The 21,205-nt window shown below is 50.0% G+C and overlaps 2 protein-coding genes across 10 annotated transcripts in view; one reads left to right on the forward strand and one right to left on the reverse strand.

Moving 5' to 3' along the window:
• Window positions 1–17,600, reverse strand: part of SCAMP2 (secretory carrier membrane protein 2) — a 551,928-nt gene extending 534,328 nt beyond the window's left edge. For both annotated transcript variants that reach the window (XM_025390266.1, XM_025390265.1), the window contains exon 1: window positions 17,295–17,600. In XM_025390266.1, the coding sequence (XP_025246051.1) occupies window positions 17,295–17,351 (57 nt within the window). In that variant the 5' untranslated portion in view covers window positions 17,352–17,600. The remainder of the gene's footprint in view (window positions 1–17,294) is intronic.
• On the forward strand, window positions 11,126–14,900 carry LOC112627695 (mannose-6-phosphate isomerase-like). 8 transcript variants are annotated; one of them, XM_025390277.1, is made up of 5 exons: window positions 11,126–11,210; window positions 11,668–11,769; window positions 12,508–12,708; window positions 13,773–13,914; window positions 14,252–14,900. In XM_025390277.1, the coding sequence occupies exons 2-5, from the start codon at window positions 11,686–11,688 to the stop codon at window positions 14,503–14,505; spliced, it is 681 nt and encodes a 226-aa protein (XP_025246062.1). In that variant the 5' UTR covers window positions 11,126–11,210; window positions 11,668–11,685; the 3' UTR covers window positions 14,506–14,900. The 8 variants fall into 8 exon arrangements, with proteins under 8 accessions (XP_025246062.1, XP_025246057.1, XP_025246060.1 ...); XM_025390272.1 differs by having other exon boundaries at window positions 11,140–11,210; window positions 11,642–11,769; XM_025390275.1 differs by having other exon boundaries at window positions 11,162–11,210; window positions 11,642–11,769; window positions 12,508–12,693; window positions 13,800–13,914.
• Window positions 17,601–21,205: the final 3,605 nt, after the last annotated feature.

A 21,205-nucleotide genomic window follows, 5' to 3' on the forward strand; every position in this document is an offset into this window, starting at 1 on the left:
AAAAAAAAAAAAAAAAAAAAAAAAAGCTTTATGATTCTAATGTCAGACATCCTATTTATAGGAACAGTGTGGATGCAGACGGTCAGTATCTAGGGCTGCAGTGACTTTTGGTTACAAGGAGGTGGCCCTAAGTGTAGCCTGAGTAATGCTTAATTTTATTTTACTTTATTTATTTATTTATGTATGTATTTATTTATTTATTTATTTTGAGACTGAGTCTTGCTCTGTCGCCAGGCTGGAGTGCAGTAGTGCGAACTCAGCTCACTGCAACCTCTGCCTCCCGGGTTCAAGTGATTCTCCTGCCTCAGCCTCCCAAGTAGCTGGGACTACAGGCGTGCAACACCACGCTCAGCTAATTTTTGTATTTTTAGTAGAGACAGGGTTTCACCATGTTGGCCAGGATGGTCTCAATCTCTTGACCTCATGATCCACCCGCCTTGGCCTCCCAAAGTGCTGGGATTACAGGCGTGAGCCACTGCACCTGGCCCAGACTGATTAATGCTTAATTTTAAATATATTTGTTTTTTATGTCCAGAATTCTTGTTAACCCTGTGAGGACAGCTTCAAGATCTCACAAGGTCCTACAAGGCTGCCACACAACTTCAGATGCCAATTCCAAGCCCCAGGTTGTGACCTGTCTCTTCTAACTGACTGGTTATAAATCAGGATTCCTATGGCTACTCCCGTAAGTCTGACTAATTAATTAATTAATTTATCTGAGCTCAGAGAACTCAGAGAAACTAACATTTAACTGTTTATTATTAAAGTGAAAAAAGAAAAATACCTCAGAGCACTGTAAGGTATGTGAAGTATGCAAAATTTATCAGGCCCAGAGAGAGATGAGTGTGGAACTTCAGTCAGGTGCTGGACACATGCCTGGGGACATTGTTGAAGGCATTTTTGTACCATTGTCTTCAAGTTTCTGAAATTTGTGATACAGCGAGCAATGTACAGCCAATCAATAGCTTATGTCATTTTAAAGCAATTTTCTTTTTTTTTTTTGAGACAGAGTCTCATTCTGTCACCCAGGCTGGAGTGCAATGGTGCAATCTTGGCTCACTGCAACCTCCACTTCCCGGGTTCAAGCAATTCACCTGCCTCAGCCTCCCAAGTAGCTGGGATTACAGGCACATGCCACCATGCCTGGATAATTTTTGTATTTTTAGTAGAGACAGGGTTTTACTATGTTGGCCAGGCTGGTCTTAAACTTCTGACCTCAGGTGATCCACTCACCTTGGCCTACCAAAGTGCTGGGATTACAGGCGTGAGCCACCATGCCCGGCCTAATGCAAATTATTGGTAAACAACATAGGAACTGCCTCTTCTTTTCCTTTAAAAACCCATTAGTGGCTGGGCACAGTGGCTCACGCCTGTAATACCTGCACTTTGGGAGGCTGAGGCAGGTAGATCATTTGAGTTCAGGAGTTCGAGATCAGCCTCGCCAACAGGGCAAAACCCCGTCTCTACTAAAAATACAAAAATTAGCTGGGCATGATGGCATATGCCTGTAATCCCAACTACTAGTGGGGCTGAGGCAGGAGGATCACTTGAACCTGGAAGGCGGAGGTTGCAGTGAGCTGAGATGGCGCCACTGCACTCCAGCCTGGGCAACACAGTAAGACTCTGTCTCAAGAAAAAGAAAAAAAAAAAAAAGGCTGAGTGCAGTGGCTCACGCCTGTAATCCCAGCACTTTGGGAGGCCAAGGCAGGCAGATCACGAGGTCAGGAGATCGAGACCACGGTGAAACCCTGTCTCTACTAAAAATACAAAAATTAGCCAGACGTGGTGGCGGGCACCTGTAGTTGCAGCTACTTGGGAGGCTGACGCAGGAGAATGGTGTGAACCCAGGAGGCGGAGCTTGCAGTAAGCCGTGATCGTGTCACTGCACTCCAGCCTGGGCAACAAAGTGAGACTCTGTCTCAAAAAAAAAAAAAAAAAAAAGAGAGAGAAAGAAAAAACAAACAAACAAACAAAAACCATTAGTAACTGTTGCTAATTAGAGCATATATTAAGGGCAACTTGAATCCATGCTCCTGATCACAGGCCTCAAATTTAGCCCAAATAAACACTACTTGTATTAAATTTGTCGGCTGGGCGCAGTGGCTCAAGCCTGTAATCCCAGCACTTTGGGAGGCCGAGATGGGCGGATCACGAGGTCAGGAGATCGAGACCATCCTGTCTAACCTGGTGAAACCCCGTCTCTACTAAAAAATACAAAAAAACTAGCCGGGCGAGGTGGCGGACGCCGGTAGTCCCAGCTACTCGGGAGGCTGAGGCAGGAGAATGGCGTGAACCCAAAAGGTGGAGCTTGCAGTGAGCTGAGATCTGGCCACTGCACTCCAGCCTGGGCAACAGAGCGAGACTCCGTCTCAAAAAAAAAAATAAATAAATAAATAAAATAAATTTGTCTAAGTTTATTTTCTCTTTAGGTCAACAAAAGACATTGCAAATGATACAGGTAAACAGCCAGATGGAAGAGATGCATGGAGCAAGGCCCATGGGAAGGGGTGTTGTGTTTCCATGCCCTGTCTGGAGGACTACCCTCCAGTGACCTCCAGGGACCATGTGTTCAGCTATCTCAAAGCTTTCTTTTTTTTTTGAGACGGAGTCTCATTCTGTCGCCCAGGCTAGAGTGTGATGGCATGATCTCAGCTCACTGCAGCCTCTGCCTCCTGGGTTCAAGTGATTCTCCTGCCTCAACCACCCAAGTAGCTGGAATTGCAGGCACGTACCACCATGCCCAGTTATTTTTTTTTATATTTTCGTAGAGATGGGGTTTCACCATGTTGGTCAGACTGGTCTCAAACTCCTGACCTCAAGTGGTCTGTCAGCCTCGGCCTCCCAAAGTGCTGGGATTACAGGGATTACTGGCATGAGCCACCGTGCCCAGCCTTGGTTTCTTGTTTTTTGTTTTTGTTATTGTTGTTGTTGTTTGAGATAGGGTCTGCTTTGTTATCCAGGCTGGAGTGCAGTGGCAGCGACCTGGCTCACTGCAGTCTCAACCTTCCTGGGCTCAGGCTAAACTCCCACCTCAGCTTCTTGAGTAGCTAGGACTACAGGCATGTGCCGCCATGTCCAGTTAATTGTTGTATTTTTTTGTAGAAATGGGGTTTTGCCATGTAGCCCAGGCTGGTCTTGAACTCCTGAGCTCTAGTGATCTGCCCACCTCAGCCTCCCAAAGTGCTGAGATTACAGGCGTGAGCTACTGCACCTGGCTGACACATGCCCTTGAGTTGTGTTCCAGAAACCCAGACCCCTAGCAGATGGAAAACATCCACTGCAGTCACATAGACCCCAGATAAGGGAGAACTGAGGACTGAACTCTGGCCTTACCCAGTGTATAACTGAGGCAGGAATTTTGTCAGCCTCAGCTCCAGCTGGCGACACCCTTGCCTGGGCCTTGCTCAGGCCCAGGCTTGCTGCAAGAGATGCCCCATCTGCTCAGGTCACGCCTGAGCCACGCCTGGCTTCCACTCCAATGCAGATCCCTGCATTCAGCCCCTGGAGGGAGGAGGTGTAAGCAAGTGTGGGGTCTGGCCACCACACCAAGCACAGACACAGGAGTGGGTTCCATGCAGGGCTTGCGGCTGGACCAAGTGTGTTGCACTGAGGGGAAAGTGGTGGTGTATGAACAGGGATGCCTATGACCCCAGAGCCCCAGAGTAGGTATTACAGCATGCTAATAGTTCTTTTGGTCCCACTGTTTGCAGCCTGATGGACAGCAGCGGGTATGTTAACAGCTCTGTCAGTCCTGTTGCCCCACTCCAGCCTATGGCTCCAGTACTGGCTTGGCCCTGCTACTGCTTCCCATCACATGAGGCACCTGACCTCAGCCAGTGTAAGGCAGAGGACCAGTGTTATAGCCTCTTTTTACCCACATTTGGTAGTCCCAAGTTCTTGTCCTACGTCCACGAAGAATGAGGTTACATTGACAATTGAATGATGAGGGGGACAAAGAGCTTTACTGAGTGACAAAACAGATCTCAGTGGAGAGGAGGATGTGAGGCATTCCCCCACCTGAAGTTGGATAGTCTCTCACTCAATGTGGCTGGGTCTGGGGCTTTTATGGGCTCAGAATGGGGGAGTACATGCTGATTGGCTTTGTGAATATGCAAAACAGGCTAAAACAAAGTCATCACCCAAAGGTAGGCACGACAGTGTAAGAAACCAATTAGGGAAGGGTAGGTATATGTAAAATAGGTGAGGGGTGGGGATCAATCAGAGGAAAATGCACCAAACAGGAAGAGAGGTTCTCGATCCAGTCCATGGATTTACCCAGGACTTGTAGCTTGGCTTTCAGGCTTTAAACTGTCTCTGGTTTGAAGGTTGGTTTTCACTGGGGATCTGTCCCTGTTTGCCTAGGATTTGCCTGCCTCCTGCCACTATCTAACAATAAAAGTTAGCTGCAGCCAGGTGTGGTGGTTTACACCTGTAATCCCAGCACTTTGGGAGGCTGAGGCCAGTGGACTCCTTGGGCTCAGGAATTCAAGACCAGCTGGGCTATGTGGCAAAACCCCGCCTCTATAAAAAATACAAAAATTAGCCAAGCATGGTGGTGTGTGCCTGTAGTGCCAGCTACTCAGGAGGCTAAGATGGGAAGATCACTTGAGCTCAGGAGTGGAGGTTACAGTGAGCTGTGACCTTGCCACTGCACTCCAGTCTGGGAGACTGTCTCAAAAAAAAAAATGCTGCTATTATAGCTTGAACCCTAAGCTGGGTACTGGCAGAAATGTGAAACTGATTTAGACATATGGTCTAGAAGGGAAGAGAGTGAGGAAAGCGTATTGTCACTAGATAATAGAGTGTGATCAGTTCTACTAGAGATTGCTAATCTAAAAGAAAGAGGCTGAGTCACAAAATTAAAGTTGCTTGATTCACAGTGAGACAACTGTCCACAAGACTTAGACTCGGACCCAATTAACCTCGGATATGAGCTCTGTTAGGCCTTTGTTACAAGTGTTTTTATTTTGTTTGTTTTTTTTCGAGATAGAGTCTTGCTCTGTCACCCAGGCTAGGGTGCAGTGGTGCAATCTCAGCTCACTGAAACCTCCACCTCCCGGGTTCAAGCGATTCTTCTGCCTCAGCTTCCTGAGTAGCTGGGACTACAGGCATGCACCACCATGCCCGGCTAATTTTTTTTTGTATGTTTAGTAGAGACAGGGTTTCACCATGTTGGCCAGGCTAGTCTTGCACTCCCGACCTGGTAATCCTCCTGCCTTGGCCTCCCAAAGTGCTGAGATTACAGGCAGGAGCCACCATGCCCAGCCACAAGTATTTTTTTTTTTTTGAGATGGAGTCTCGCTCTGTCACCCAGGCTGGAGTGCAGTGGCCGGATCTCAGCTCACTGCAAGCTCCGCCTCCCGGGTTTACGCCATTCTCCTGCCTCAGCCTCCCGAGTAGCTGGGACTACAGGCGCCCGCCACCTCGCCCGGCTAAGTTTTTGTATTTTTAGTAGAGACGGGGTTTCACTGTGTTAGCCAGGATGGTCTCGATCTCCTGACCTCGTGATCCACCCGTCTCGGCCTCCCAAAGTGCTGGGATTACAGGCTTGAGCCACCGCGCCCGGCCACAAGTATGTTTTTAAAGGTAAAAGGCAGGGACAAGGAGTGGGCTGATACAGTCTTTCGTCAGGAATTCTCATTGGTTTACTGAAATAGCACTGATTAGTGATTGGCGATACATTGTTAAGCTGTAGGGTATGGGTTACAGTGTCCATTGTGGCATTATTAGGTTAATTTATACCTAGTTGTAGCATAGCAAGCAGTTTCAAGAGATAAATAAATAGCTCAAAAGGAAGGGAGTAGAATGTGGTTGCTGTCTCATTTTAATGTTGTTACCGAATTGACCTCAGGTCTGCTTTCCTAGTGTACAGAAAAAGCCAAACACTGGCCAGGCACAGTGGCTCATGCCTATACTCCCAGCACCTTGGGTGGCTGAGGTAGGAGGATCACTTGAGGCCAGGAGTTCGAGACCAGCCTGGCCACATAGTCAGACCCAATCTCTTAAAATAAAAAATAAAAAAATTAGCAGGGCGTGGTGGCATGTGCCTATAATCCCAGCTAATCGAGAGGCTGAGGTGGGAGGATCACTTGAGTCTTGGAAGTAGAGGCTGCAGTGAGCTGTCATTGTGCCACTGCACTCCAGTCTGGGCAACAGAGCAAGACTCCGTCTCAAAGAAAAAACAAAACAAAACAAAAATGCCAAACAGTGACACCAGGACTTCCAGCAAGAGAAAGTGAGATAATTTATTGCAGGTGCCAAAGCAAGGAGAACCAGGCAGCTAAGGCTTAAGACCTGAGCTCCACAATGGCTTACAAGCAAGGGTTTTTAAAAGCAGGGGCACATTTCAGGAAAGCAAAATTATAAATCAATACATAGAGGTTACACATTGGTTTGCCCCAAAAAGGTGGGATATCTTGAAGCGGGGGCTCACATGGATTCAGAGATTGTTTGATTTGTAATTGGCTAAGTAAGCAAGGCTTTGTCTAAAAACTTGGGGTCAGCAGAAAGGAATGCTAAGGTTTGGCCCATGAGTATGACTCTCTCCACACCCCTCAGGGATAATTTGGAACAAAGGATGGTGGTCAGAGGTCAGTCTTCAGTTCCCCCTTATCTGAGGTCAATGTGACAGCAGTGGGCATTTTCCATCTGGTAGGAGTCTGGAATCCCAGCACTTTGGGAGACTGAGGCAGGAGAACAGCTTGAGCCCAGGAGTTCAAGACCAGCCTAGGCAACATAGCAACACCCCTGTCTTTACAAAAAATTTTAAAATTAGCCAGGTGTGGTGGCATGTGCTTATAGTCCTAGCTACTCAGGAGGTTGAGATGAAAGGATAGCTTGAGCCCAGGAGTTCGAGGCTGCAGTAGGCCTGGATGACACAGAGAGAACCCATCTCTGAAAAAAAAAACAAAACCAGAAGACAAGTCAAGGTGTTATTTGTTTTTAGAGATGGAGTCTCACTCTGTCGCCCAGGCTGGAGTGCAGTGGTACAATCACAGTTCACTGCAGCCTCGACTTTCCAGGCTCAAGCAATCCTCCCACCTCAGCCTCCAGAGTAGCTGGGACTACCGGCATGTGCTACGACACTCAGCTAATTTTTAAAGTATGTTTAGAGACAGGGTCTTGCTATGTTGCCCAGGCTGGTCTCGAATTCCTGGACACAAGTTACCCTCCTGCTTTGGCCTCCCAAAGTGCTAGAATTACAGGTGTAAGCCACTGCACCTGGCCAAGATATTATCTTCAGGTTTTTTTTTTTTTTTTTTTTTTGAGACGGAGTCTTGCTCTGTCGCCCAGGGTGGAGTGCAGTGGCACAATCTCCACTCACTGCAAGCTCCGCCTCCCGGGTTTACGCCATTCTCCTGCCACAGCCTCCCAAGTAGCTGGGACTANTTTTTTTTTTTTTTTTTTTGAGACGGAGTCTTGCTCTGTCGCCCAGGGTGGAGTGCAGTGGCACAATCTCCACTCACTGCAAGCTCCGCCTCCCGGGTTTACGCCATTCTCCTGCCACAGCCTCCCAAGTAGCTGGGACTACAGGCACCCGCCACCTCGCCCGGCTAGTTTTTTTGTATTTTTTAGTAGAGACGGGGTTTCACCGTGTTAGCCGGGATGGTCTCGATCTCCTGACCTCGTGATCCGCCCATCTTGGCCTCCCAAAGTGCTGGGATTACAGGCTTGAGCCACCGTGCCCGGCCCAGTTTTTTTTTTTTTAATAGTAATAGGATCTTGCTATGTTGGCCAGTTTGGTCTTGAACTCCTGGCCTCAAGCAGTCCTTCTGCCTCTGCCTCCTAAAGTGCTAGGATTACAGGCCTGAGCCGGTGCACCCTATCTGTAGCTTTTTTGTTGTTATTGAGACAGAATCTCACTCTGTCACCCAGGCTGGAGTACAGTGGCACAATCTCCACTCATTGCAAGCTCCGCCTCCCGGGTTCACGCCATTGTCCTGCCTCAGCCTCCCAAGTAGCTGGGACTACAGGTGCCCGCCACTACGCCCAGCTAATTTTTTGTATTTTTAGTAAGGATGGGGTTTCACCGTGTTAGCCAAGATGGTCTCGATCTCCTGACCTCGTGATCCACCTGCCTCGGCCTCCCAAAGTGCTGGGATTACAGGAGTGAGCCACTGCGCCCGGCCCCTATCTTCAGTTTTTATAGGGAACTAAACATCTTGTGACTCTGGCTTACTTTGATGGCTGTTTAAGTTATTATTACCTTCTTCCTTAGTGGGTTATTCATTTACTTCCCTAATTGCTGGGTGCAGGGCTAGCTAGGTTCCCGAATCTCCCTTGAAGGGACTCAAAAGTTTTCCTTTATCTCCATACTTGCGGGCCAGACAGGCACCTAAGAAGGGTCTGTCCTCCATATCAATGTCTCTCAGGGCCTGATTGTATAAAAGGATGCACATTCCTCAGATAAAATCGCTTTTCTCAAGATAGACCAGCAAGAGGGAAGAAGTAGAAGATTCTAGGTTCTCCAAACACCCTAGTTTCCCTTACAGATAAGTTTTTCTGTATTGGAGGAGGGTGGCATGGGGTTGGGGGGAGGTCTGTATCTCCCAACAATCTAAGTTCTTCCTTCACTTTGCAGGGATACTATGAGCAAGTAACCCTGACTATGTTTTCTGTGGTAGTGGTAGTGGGGAGTGCTCCAAGAAGTCCTTGGGCCTCATTAATCCCTCATTCTTATCTGAGAAGGTTCCTATTGCTTGGTGTATTCGTTTGTTTTCATACTGCTAAAAAGATACCACCTGAGACTGGGTAATTTATAAAGAAAGGAGGTTTGGGCCAGACACGGTGGCTCACGCCTGTAATCCCAGCACTTTTGGAGGCTGAGGTGGGTGGATCACCTGAGGTCAGGAGTTTGAGACCAGCCTGGCCAACGTGGTGAAACCCCGTCTCTACTAAAAATACAAAAATTAGCCAGGCATGGTGGCACGTGCCTGTAGTCCCAGCTATTTGGGAGGCTGAGACAGGAGAATCACTTGAACCTAGGAGGTGGAGGTTGCAGTGAGCCAAGATCGTGCCAATGCACTCTAGTCTGGGTAAGAGTGAGACTCCATCTCAAAAAAAAAAAAAAAAAAAAAAAAAGGAGGTTTGGCCTGACGTGGTGCCTCATGTCTGTAATCCCAGCACTTTGGGAGGCCAAGGCGGGTGGATCACCTGAGGTCAGGAGTTTGAGACCAGCCTGGGAAAAATGGTGAAACCTCACCTCTACTAAAAATACAAAAATTAGCCGGGCATGGTGTGTGCACTCAGCTACTTAGGAGGCTGAGGCAGGAGAATCACTTGAACCTGGGAAACGGAGATTGCAGTGAGCTGAGATCACGCCCCTGCACTCTAGCCTGGACAACGGAGCAAGACTCCTTCGCAAAAAGAAAAAAAAAAAAAGAAAGGTTTAATTGACTCACAGTTCTACATGGCTGGGGAGGCCTCAGGAGCTTATAATCATGACAGAAGGCAAAGGGGAAGCAAGGCATGTCTTAGATGGCAGCAGGAGAGAGTGACAGCGAGAAAGTGCCACATTTTAACACCATCAGCTCTCCGAAGAACTCACTCACTATCATGAGAACAGCATGGGGGAAACTACCCCCATGATCCAATCACCTCCCACCAGGTCCCTCCCTCAACATGTGGGGATTACAATTCAAGATGAGATTTGGGTGGGGACACAGAGCCAAATCATATCACTGGGAGAGTGGAGATGAGGGGAGTGGTATTCCAAAGCAGCAGGTATTGAGTACATTGTTTCATGAGTCTTGTATTATCCATTTATTATTCCTTAGTGCATGGTAAAGCTTCCTTTGAAATGCAGGCTGAATTATCTGAGCCAGAGGACCCCAGGGGAGGTGAGACAGATACCCACACCTGGGCAGAGGATTACAGGGAAAACAGCAACCCCTCTTTCCCCTGGGCACATGTGGTAGAGGCTGTGGGAATCAGGGTATTGCAAGGGTGATGAGGGTAGAGTCAGGACTATAACTCCTCATTCTGGGTTCCCCGGAGCTTTGACTGCTGTGCTCCTGGCCTCAAGCAATCCTTCTGCCTCGGCTTGCTAAAGTGCTAGGATTACAGGCCTGAGCCACTGACTGCCCTCCTCCTAGGAGGCTGTTGACTGAGGAGGTCTGGATGTCAAAGTCTTTCACCACAGGATATAGCAAGATTACTGCAGAGTCAAGGCCCAAGGCCATCCTTCCCCATGCACAGCTCTTGCTAACTCCCCTGACTTCTCTGTGTGCAACTTGTAAGCAGCTCAGCCTGGAGTAGGAGTTGGGGTTCTGACTTTCTACAGCACCTGGGACAGGAAGGATCAGAGGAGCACAGAGTGCTGACTGCCTTGTAGGTGTCCCACATCATCCCATCTGACCGTTCAACAAAGGTGTCAGGCTGGCATTATTCACCCTATTCTATAAAGCTCACAGAAGTGAAGGTCCTTGCATGTGACATTTACTATCATCATCACTAGTATGTCCCTACTCACATCACAGCAATTCTTTGCTCAAATCTCTAATTGCTAAGAGACTCGGAGTAAAACCCAAAGTCCTCACAATAGCAATAGCCTGCAAAGCTCTGCCCCCTCGCCTCTCTTCTCTGACCTCCTCACTGCCCTTGTCTTACTCACTCTGCTCCAGCCACAGTGGCCTCCTTGCTGTTCCCTCCCGAACACGCCCGGCACAGTCCCACATTCCCGCCTTGCCCTGGCTTTCGCTGTGGCTGTTTTCGTCCCCGAAGAACACTCCTGTCTTCCTCATCGCCAAGTCTGGGTTCCAACCTCACCTCCTCCATGAGGCTTGCCCAGACAGCCTTTTAAATTCTGCAAACTGCCTCCCACTCCCACCTGCCCCCTTACTTTTTGTGGCCTTGACCTTTCAACATACTACATGATTATTTGTCTGTCTTGCCTTCACCAGAATGTAAGTGCTCTACAAAGGCAGAGGGAAGACTGTCTTGCTCTCTGATGTATCCTCCAGCCCTTAGAACAGTCCGTGGTACTTAGTAGGCTTTCAGTACATCTGTGCCCGGCGATGGAAAGAATGAATGAATACTAAGACCGAAGATCGCGACTGTAAGCCTCTGGGCACTGGTGCCCCGGGGCCTGGCGGAACCCTCAGGGAACTACATTTCCCGTGAAGCTCTGGGCGCAGAGGGCCGCGGGGGCTGCCGGGAAGGACATACGTGCTTAATCGCGGTGCAGGGGATGAGCATGGCGGCTCCGCGAGGTGAGCCGTTGGCCGGGGTGTTGGCGAGTGTGTTGGTGGCGCGCGTCCTGGGGACGACTCCCGGCATGATCGGCCAGGTTGAGTCCGCTCCGCGGAAAGATGGGTGGGTGCCGGGTAGAGGTGGGGCCACCTGCGATGGGGACTGACCTTCGAGGGGAGGGTGCCCTTCTAGACGTCGTGCCGTGGGATAGGTAGGTACCTCCTGCTCCCTCCCCGCCACCCCGCCTCAGATCAGCACAGGGTCTTTACTGCTGCCCATCTGACAGTTGGGAACATCGAGGCCTGCAGCTGAGGGGGGTCTCATCCAACAGCCTACAAACCCCTTATTTACTCTGTCGCCAGTGAGCACCCCCAGCTCTTGCCTGGTTTCCCGGGACACTAGGGTGAGGCCTGAGGAGTGGAGTGGCAGCTGACCCTGTCTGTGCCCCTAGTATTCCCACTTTCCTGTGCGGTGCAGCAGTATGCCTGGGGGAAGATGGGTTCCAACAGCGAAGTGGCGCGGCTGTTGGCCAGCAGTGACCCACTGGCCCAGATCGCAGAGGACAAGCCCTATGCAGAGGTGAGTCCCGGGCTGTATTTCAGCCTACTTTACCCGCAGGTCAGGAGAAAGGGCCTGAGGCAAGTCATAAGAATCAGCTGGGAAGGGTGAGGCAGCAAGGAGGGAGGAGGCCCACTTGGCTCTTCAGGCTAATGGACTAGATAGTGTTACCAAAAAGAAGAGTGTTACCAAAAATGAGAGGTTTTGTCATAACAGGCTGGGATTTCCAGCACTCTCCTTCCCCCAACCACTCTTAGCACTTAGTGAATTTTAATTCAGCCCTCTTTGACAATTCAGTTTTTTTACTTTGACTATTTTTTTTTTTGCATTTTTATTAACCTAAAATATTTCTCCTGCCTATTTAATGAAGAAAAAGCCAAAGCATAGGAAGGCTTTCGCCTCTGCTTCTGAAACTGGAAGATGTATGTTAACCCTGAAAGAATCATTTAAGAGTTATAGTTTTTCTGCTACCTTGACAGTGCAGGTGTCATTCTCCTCTTTGGACAAAGAAGCTACATCTAAAGAAGGGAAATAACTAGTCCAAGGCTCCACAGATGGCTAGAGGCAGAGTCTGGACAAGGGCCTGGGTCTGCTGCCTCCCTGTATGTCCATGATGGCATGAACATTTGTATCCAGACCTGAGAGGCCTTTCCCAGGACTCAGTTGCCCTCTGGGGAGCACAGCGTAACGGATTGGGACAGGCCAACTCAGGGTGCCAGGTTTCTCCCCCTTCCCCTCCCAAGTTTCCTGTCTTTCCAGTTGTGGATGGGGACTCACCCCCGAGGGGATGCCAAGATCTTTGACAACCGCATCTCACAGAAGACCCTAGGCCAGTGGATTGCTGAGAACCAGGACAGCTTGGGCTCAAAGGTCAAGGACACCTTTAATGGCAATCTGCCCTTCCTCTTCAAAGTGCTCTCAGTTGAAACACCCCTGTCCATCCAGGCACACCCTAACAAGGTAAAGGACAGAGTGTGGTGCAGAGGTCAGGGTACAGAAGGGCTTATGCTAACGCCCTCCCATTACTTTTACTGCCACTTTTACCTCACCCATGCCAGGCTCCTGCCCAAGGCCAAATCCAGGCTGACAACTCCCAATTTAGCTCTGCAAAGCCACATGCAGCAACTAAGTCTAAGCAAACAGCTGACCGGCCTGTGCCAGGGGAGTTTCTCTAAGCTCATTCCAAGGGGCTTGTTCCTGGTCTTCCCTCACCCAACCCAGATCTATTCATATCTGCCATTTACTAACCTGCTTTCAGGAAGAGTTCAACTTGCAGGGCAGGGCAGGGCAGGTACCCTCAGCTCCACCCCCTTGGAGTCTTCCTACACAAGCGTGAGTCCCATTCTAAGCAATTGTGGATCAAAACTCCTTCCTTCTTTTTTTCTCTGAGACGGAATCTTGCTCTGTCGCCCAGGCTGGAGTGCAGTGGCACGATCTCAGCTCACTGCAACCTCCTCCTCCTGGTTCAAGCAATTCTCTCCTCCCTCAGCCTCCCAAATAGCTGAGACTACAGGCACGTGCCACCACACCTGGCTAATTTTTGTATTTTTAGTAGAGATGGGGTTTCACCATGTTGGCCAGGCTGGTCTTGAACTCGTGCCCTTGTAATCTACCCACCTCAGCCTCCCAAAGTGCTGGGATTACAGGTGTGAGCCACTGTGCCCAGCCAAAACTCCTTATTTCTGGATACACCAAGTAAGACCCAGAGAAGGGAGGGATTTACCCAAAGCCACACAGCTTGTTAGTGTCAGAGCTTGGCCTGGTGTTTGGGTTTCCTGATTTACAGACCAAGCCTCTTAAAGTCTGCCCCTGCTTTTCCTTGGATTTGCCCCATTTCCCTGCCCTGGGTTGGCTGAACCCCAAGTTTCTGCATCATGCTTTGACTGGGCTCCTTGCCAGAGGTAGGTAGCCACTGCCATCCTGCGACTGGGGAGGGTGGACAGCAGGGGCTAGGTGGCACTGGTGTTCCTGCTAGGTAATGGCTGTACCCTCACCATCCTCCTCTTCCCCTGGCCACCCCACAGGAGCTGGCAGAGAAGCTGCACCTCCAGGCTCCACAGCACTACCCCGATGCCAACCACAAGCCAGAGATGGCCATTGCCCTCACCCCCTTCCAGGGCTTGTGTGGCTTCCGGCCAGTTGAGGAGATTATAACCTTTATGAAGAGTAAGTTGGGCAGAATGCTGAAGGCATGCGTATTGGGCCAGGGATATCTGGGAAAGCAAGATGATAGGAACAGTGGCTGAGAACAGGGGTCACATGTCACAGCCACTGAAGGGCCTCATGAAGCAGTTTTTGGAGCCAGTGGGCCAGGCCAGTGAGACCAGGCTCAGGTGTGGTTGCCAAGGGCTGGTGATGAGTGATTGGTTTCTACTGCAAAGTTTACTTAGCATTGCTGGCTCTTTGGTTAGGGCTGGGATGGGAAGGCGTCCTCCAACTCCCCACTTGTGTGGGTTCCATCTTACCATTCCTGATATGGGCCCTGGGCCTGGCCTTCCTGTAGAGGTGCCTGAGTTTCAGTTCCTGATTGGAGATGAGGCAGCAACACACCTGAAACAGACCATGAGCCATGACTCCCAGGCTGTGGCCTCTGCTCTGCAGAGCTGTTTCTCCCACCTGATGAAGAGTGAGAAGAAGGTGGTGGCGGAACAGCTCAACCTGTTGGTGAAGCGGATCTCCCAGCAAGGTGGGCATGGTTATATTCTTGGTTGGGTGCAATGCTCTGGCCTGGGCTCCCCGGCAGACACCAGACTCTAGGGACAGTTCTCAACCCCCTTGCCCAAGTGGAACACTAAAAGGGGCCCAACTTAGATGACCTGTTGGCAACTTAGCATTGCTTTCCTAGTCTTTGTGGAGCAGGGCCCTTCTTAGTTGAGTGCTGCTTCCCAACTGGTCATCTTCTCCAGATGGTTGGAGGCAGACTGGCATACAAGACTCTTAGGATGCCTTCCACCTAGGCATTCTGAGATTTTCCCCAGCCCTGCAGCTGCCCTCTATGGATGGACTTGTATCTTGGGGCTAAAGAGGCAGGAAGGGGACAAGAGCATCCTCCGTCTCCTGGAAAGGCCTGATGCCTCCAGCACTCGGTCATTTGATCTTTCCTTTACCTGCTGTGTGCCCAATCTTGTGCTAAGAAGAGTTCAAGAAGTAACTGTGACAGGTGTGGTAGTGTCACCCCAAAGATGGGGAGTCAACACAAGCAGTAAGAAACACGAAACAGGCCGGGCGCGGTGGCTCAAGCCTGTAATCCCAGCACTTTGGGAGGCCGAGACGGGCGGATCACGAGGTCAGGAGATCGAGACCATCCTGGCTAACACGGTGAAACCCCGTCTCTACTAAAAAATACAAAAAACTAGCCGGGCGAGGTGGCGGGCGCCTGTAGTCCCAGCTACTCGGGAGGCTGAGGCAGGAGAATGGCGTGAACCCAGGAGGCGGAGCTTGCAGTGAGCTGAGATCCGGCCACCGCACTCTAGCCTGGGCGGCAGAGCGAGACTCTGTCTCAAAAAAAAAAAAAAAAAAAGAAAAAGATCATCCCTGTGCTCTCAGCTCAAAGGCAGAAAGGTGTAGGCTTTAAGTAGGAAGACTATCCTGTGGCTCATGCCTGTAATCACAACACTTTGAGAGGCTGGCGCCGGGGGATTGCTTGAGACCAGGATTTCGAGACCAGCTTGGGCAACACAGTGAGACCCCTTCTCTACAAAAATTTTTTTTAAAAGGAGTAAGGCCCAGTGGCACATGCGTGTAGTCCCAGCTACTCAGGAGACTGAGGTGGGAAGATTATTTGAATCCTGGAGGTCAAGGCTGCCATGACCTCCACTGCGATACAGCCTGGGCAACAGAGTGAGACCCTGTCTTAAAAATGAAAGAAAGAGGGCCAGGCGCGGTGGCTCACGCCTGTAATCCCATCACTTTGGGAGGCCAAGGCAGGCGGATCACCTGAGGTCGGGAGTTCGAGACTAGCCTGACCAACGTGGAGAAACCCCGTCTCTACTAAAAATACAAAATTAGCCCGGCGTGGTGGTGCATGCCTGTAATCCCAGCTACTCAGGAGGCTGAGGCAGGAGAATCGCTTGAACCCAGGAGGCAGAGGTTGCAGTGAGCCAAGATCGCGCCATTACACTCCAGCCTGGCAACAAGAGCGAAACTCTGTCTCAAAAAAAAAAAAAAAAAAAGGTGGCTCACGTCTGTAATCCCAGCACTTTGAGAGGCCGAGGCAGGCGGATCACAAGGTCAGGAGATGGAGACCATCCTGACTAACACAGTGAAACCCCATCTCTAGGCCGGGTGCGGTGGCTCAAGCCTGTAATCCCAGCACTTTGGGAGGCCGAGACGGGCGGATCACAAGGTCAAGAGATCGAGACCATCCTGGCTAACACGGTGAAACCCCGTCTCTACTCAAAATACAAAAAAAATTAGCCGGGTGAGGTGGCGGGCACCTGTAATCCCAGTTACTCGGGAGGCTGAGGCAGGAGAATGGTGTGAACCTGGGAGGCGGAGCTTGCAGTGAGCTGAGATCCGGCCACTGCACTCCAGCCTGGGGAACAGAGCGAGACTCCATCTCAAAAAAAAAAAAAAAAAGAAAAGAAATCCCATCTCTACTAAAAATACAAAAAATAAGCCGGGCGTGGTGGCGGGCGCCTGTAGTCCCAGTTACTTGGGAGGCTGAGGCAGGAGAATGGTGTGAACCCGGGAGGCAGAGCTTTCAGTGAGCCGAGATCGCGCCACTGCACTCCAGCCTGGGCGACAGAGCGAGACTCCGTCTCAAAAAAAAAAAAAAGTCAGGCCAGCTCACAGGTCAGTGCATCTCAACTATGTTGCCACCACACATAGGTCCATCAGACAAACGTTCCCTGGTCCAGACTTTTTCAGAGCCCCGCGCACCTCTCCTCCCTCCCTAACCCAGACTCTCCTATCTGGTCAAAATCCACTCCAAACTAGACCCATGGCCAAAATGCGGAATTCTTATCAAGGACATTTTTCAACTTGGGCTACCTTCCCACCCTCTCCCAGCCTTCTTTCCCTGACAAATCTCAGGGGCTCTCCTGTACTGTATACACTAGTTTGGCAGGTGGTGGAGCGGTGGCAGGTGTCCTGGGCTTTTCCCACATTTTTCCACCCCACCACAGGCTTCACCACCTCCTCATATATTGCTGTCATCCCCTCTTCTAAGGTGACTCAGGACAGGTGTCTATCCAAGAATGAGGGAATGTGATAGCCACATTTCGCTTCCCCCTGACGCTAGGGGACTTCCCTAAGGGTCCGACCGTGCCTGCTCCAGTCCCCTTCCCTAGCACAGCCCAGTCTCCGGGTGCTAGAAGACCCCACTCTCTCCAAGACTTCAGCGCCCCGCCTCCTCTGCAGTTCCACCTGTTGCTAGTCGCGCCCCCCACGAGTTACGATAGGCCAGGCCTCAAAGCCCGCTCTCCCATTGGGCAGATGACCCGTCCCTCCTACGCCACGTCTCCCGGCTCTGGCGAAAAGAGGCCCGGGCGGCGGCCGTGGGCCCTAGGGAAATCTGAGAGCTGGGTGGCGGGAGGGGGGTTTACCTGGAAGGGGTTTACATCCACTGGGTCCGCGAAGGGGTTGGTGTCGAAAGCCGACATGGCGATCGGAGGCCGGCGGGCGAACTCCGCGAACGCTGCTGCCTCCGGGCACCCAGACCCAGCGGCGCTTCGTGTAGACCCTCCACTTCCGGGAGCGAGGCAGCGGTTCTGGCGCAGGCGCGGTGCCCTCCCCGAGGGGCGTGACCCTATGACGTCACCGACGTCCGCTCCGGCCCTCCCCCCCCCGCCCTGCCCACAATAGTGCGGCGGGTGGGCTTTTGGCTTCCGTCCACATCTTCGCTCTGCCGGGGATTCAGCGATCTCGGCTGCCTGGAGGGTCTGCGGAGCCAGAGGCGTGGCCGGAGTCCTTCCCCACTGCCTATCAATCTGACACCTTCCAATTTTATGTTTCTACAGCGAACTCTCAAAAGTGGGACAGGAAACGGCCCCTTCACTTCCCTGTAGACCAAGTTTGGGAAGAAGTCCAAACTGATTCCCCGCCAGAGGACAGGGGTGACAGGTGAGGCCAGAGGCCTTGGGAGAACTAGGAAAGCGCCTCCTCTGCAGAACGTGCTCCGGGAGAGAGAAGTGCCAGGATCATCCAGCAGTCCTCCACCAGAGCTGAGCCTGCTGCTTTTAGGGCTGCTCGCCCTCTGATGTCATTTCATCGTTTTAGGAACGAGGGTTCCTGGGTCCATCAGCTTTGGGACCTGAGTTGGGACTTGAACCTGGCCATCAAGCATTTATTAAGTGAATGAAGGAATTCAGCGACAGAGCCTCAATCATGGGGGAGGTGGCTGCTTCACTCTCCACAACTCCGCTTTTTTTTCTTTTTTCTTTTTTCCTTTTTTTGCAACAGGGTCTCACGGTCTCCCAGGCTGGAGTGCAGTGGCGCCATGATGGGTCACTGCAGCCTCGAGCTCCTGGGCTCAAGCAATCCTCCCACCTCAGCCTCCTGAGTAGCTGGGACTACAGCTGGTCGCCACCATACCCAGCTAATTTATGGATTTTTTTTTTTGTAGAAATAAGGATCTCACTATGTTAGGCTCGTCTCAAACACCTGGGCTGAAGTGGTCCTCCCGCTTTGGCTTCCTAAAATGCTAGGATTATACTCATGAGCCACTGCCTGGCCAAATCCACCTTATTTATTTGGATCTCTCTGGTATTCATCTCTGCTGTCATCGAATCCCAGCCACTGTCATTTTTACCCTGGACTCATAGAGTGCTGTTAATTGGTGTATTGTTCCTCATGCTGTAATCAAAGATCTGTTTAAAGGGGGCAAAATTGTCACAAAATTTTGTTAAAATTTTTCAATTAATTTCCATAACGGGCCAGGTGTGTGGCTCATGCCTGTAATTCCAGCACTTTGGGAGGCAGAGGTAGGAGGATCACTTGAAGCCAGGAGTTTGAGACCAGCCTAGGCAACATATCAAGACCCTGTCTCTACAAAAAAAATATATATATATATACACACACACACACACACACACAACACACACACACACACATATATATCACACAAACACATAATTAGCTAGGCATGGTGGCCTGCACCTGTCCTCCCAGCTACTTGGGAGGCTGCAGGAGGACTGCTTGAGCTCAGGAGGTCGAAGCTGCAGTGAGCCATCATTGTACCACTATACTCCGAGTGATAGAGTGAGACCCTGTCTCAGTTAAAAAAAAAAAAAAAAAATCAGACCAGGCAAGGTGGCTCATGCCTGTAGTCCCAGCGCTTTGGGAGGCCAAGGCAGGCAGATCACCTGAGGTCAAGAGTTCGAGACCAGCCTGGCCAACATAGTGAAACCTCGTCTCTACTAAAAATACAAAATTAGCCGGGTGTGGTGGTGCACACCTGTAATCCCAGCTACTTGGGAGGCTGAGGCAGGAGAATTGCTTGAACCTGGGAGGCGGAGGTTGCAGTGAGCTAAGATTGCAACATTGCACTCCAGCCTGGACAAAAAGAATGAAACTCTGTCTCAAAAAAAAAAAAAAAAAAAATTAATAAACGCCCAAATTCTTAGTTTGTCTTCAGGGTCCTAAAGGATCTGCCCCTACCTTTCTCTCCTTCTGGTCCATTCTGGTGCCCAACCCCTGATGTTCCATCCATGCAAGTACTTTTCAATTCCTCAAACCTTCCTTGTGCCCTCGTGTCTCAGGGCCTTTGCACATGTGTTCCCTCTACCTGGTAATCACTTAACCCATGCCCCACTATCATCCTCTGGTTAACCTCTCCTTACCTTCAAATGCAAGTTCAGATGTCTTTCTTCAGGGGTAGCTTCCCTTCGCTCTCTTGGTTACATCATCACCTCACACCCAACGTAAGCTCTCCTATTGCACTGTACTTTTCCTTCACAATACCTATTGCAGATTGTAATTAATACTAGTATAGGTGGTTCTTTATGCCTGTATCCTCCACTAGACTGGAAGCTCTATGAGGGTAGGGTTAAGGTCTGTTTTGCTCACTGTTGTGTTTCTGTCACTAACATAGTATAAAGCACATGATACACATTTATTTATTTTTTTTTGTGGGTTTGGGTTTTGCTTTGTTTTTTGTTTGTTTGTTTTTGAGACAAAGTCTCGTTCTGTCACCCAGGCTGGAGTATGGTGGCATGATCTCAGCTCACTGCAACCTCCGCCTCCCAGGTCCAAGCGATTCTGCTGCTTCAGCTTCCCAAGTAGCTGGGATTACAAGCATGCACCACCACACTGTTAATTTTTTTTTTTTTTTTTTTTTTTTTTTGGAATTTTAGTAGAGACTGGGTTTCACCATGTTGGCCAGGTCGGTCTTGAACTCCTGATTTCAAATGATCTGCTTGCCTCAGCCTCCCAAAGTGCTGGGATTACAGGTGTGAGCCACTGTGCCCAGCCCACATGCATGATACACATTTAGTAACTATTTTACTGTTTTCCTCATCCATTCATTTTGTTTGTTTGTTTGTTGTTTAGAGACAGAGTATGGCTTTGTTGCCCAAGCTGGTGTTGAATTCCTGGCTTCAACTGATCCTCCCACTTCGGCCTCCCAAAGTACTGGGCCTACAGGTACACACCACTGCACCTGGTCATCAGTTTCTTTCACCTTCCTTTCCCCTGTCTAAATCCTGACTATCCTTTAGGGTTTAGCTCAGCTTTACTTCAGGAAATGACTGCACGCAAGTGGGAGGATGGGGAAGGATCCATTTTGTATCCCCTTAGAAACTGCCTGTCCCCAAGCCTCTATGGCCACCCCTCCAAGGGCAGCAGACAGATCTTTGCTATCTGCAGCCTCACAGGAAAACAGTCCACACCCCACAGGGCTGTCCTGCCTCTCTGGGTCTGCTGCAGCCAAGTACAATGCTGGGCTGGTGAAGAAAGAAGAACTTAATTATAACCAATGTGGTGGCTGCCCACCTATCTGTCTAATTCCCTATAAGAGAGACATCATTCATTTATGCTACAAGAGAGGAGATATAGAGAATGCAGCTATTTGCTTTTGGACCAGTTATTTTACCTCTCCAAGACCCATTTTTCTCATCTTGATCTTTTTTTTTTTTTTTTTTTTTTTTTTTTTTTTTGGTNTACTTGGGAGGCTGAGGCAGAGAATCACTTGAACCTGCGAGGTGGAGTCTGCAGTGAGCCGAGATCGTGCCACTGCACTCCAGCTTGGGTGACAGAGCAAGACTCCATCTCAAAAATAAATAAATAAACAAATAAATAAATAAATACTATTGGCAATGTTAGTCCAACAGTTTCAGCAACTTGTACAAAGTAGTCTTGGAAAAATAAGAGTGCACCAAAATTGACTTAAGTATATAAAAATAGGCTGGGCCCAAGGGCTCAGGCCTATAATCCCAATACTTTGGGAGGATAAGGCAGGAGGATAGCTTGAGCCCAGATGTTCAAGACCAGCCTCAGCAACAAAGCGAGACCGCTTGTC

This window comes from Theropithecus gelada, chromosome 7a (genome assembly GCF_003255815.1).
Source record: "Theropithecus gelada isolate Dixy chromosome 7a, Tgel_1.0, whole genome shotgun sequence".
In the NCBI taxonomy this organism is placed as follows: domain Eukaryota; kingdom Metazoa; phylum Chordata; class Mammalia; order Primates; family Cercopithecidae; genus Theropithecus; species Theropithecus gelada.

Excerpts from the sequence above, each read along its gene's own strand:
- LOC112627695 (XM_025390272.1), top strand. The coding sequence starts at position 11,189 with ATGAGCATGGCGGCTCCGCGAG. Across the intron at positions 11,211-11,641 it reads GAGCATGGCGGCTCCGCGAG|TATTCCCACTTTCCTGTGCG; the intron begins GTGAGCCGTTGG and ends CTGTGCCCCTAG. Across the intron at positions 12,709-13,772 it reads TCCAGGCACACCCTAACAAG|GAGCTGGCAGAGAAGCTGCA; the intron begins GTAAAGGACAGA and ends GCCACCCCACAG.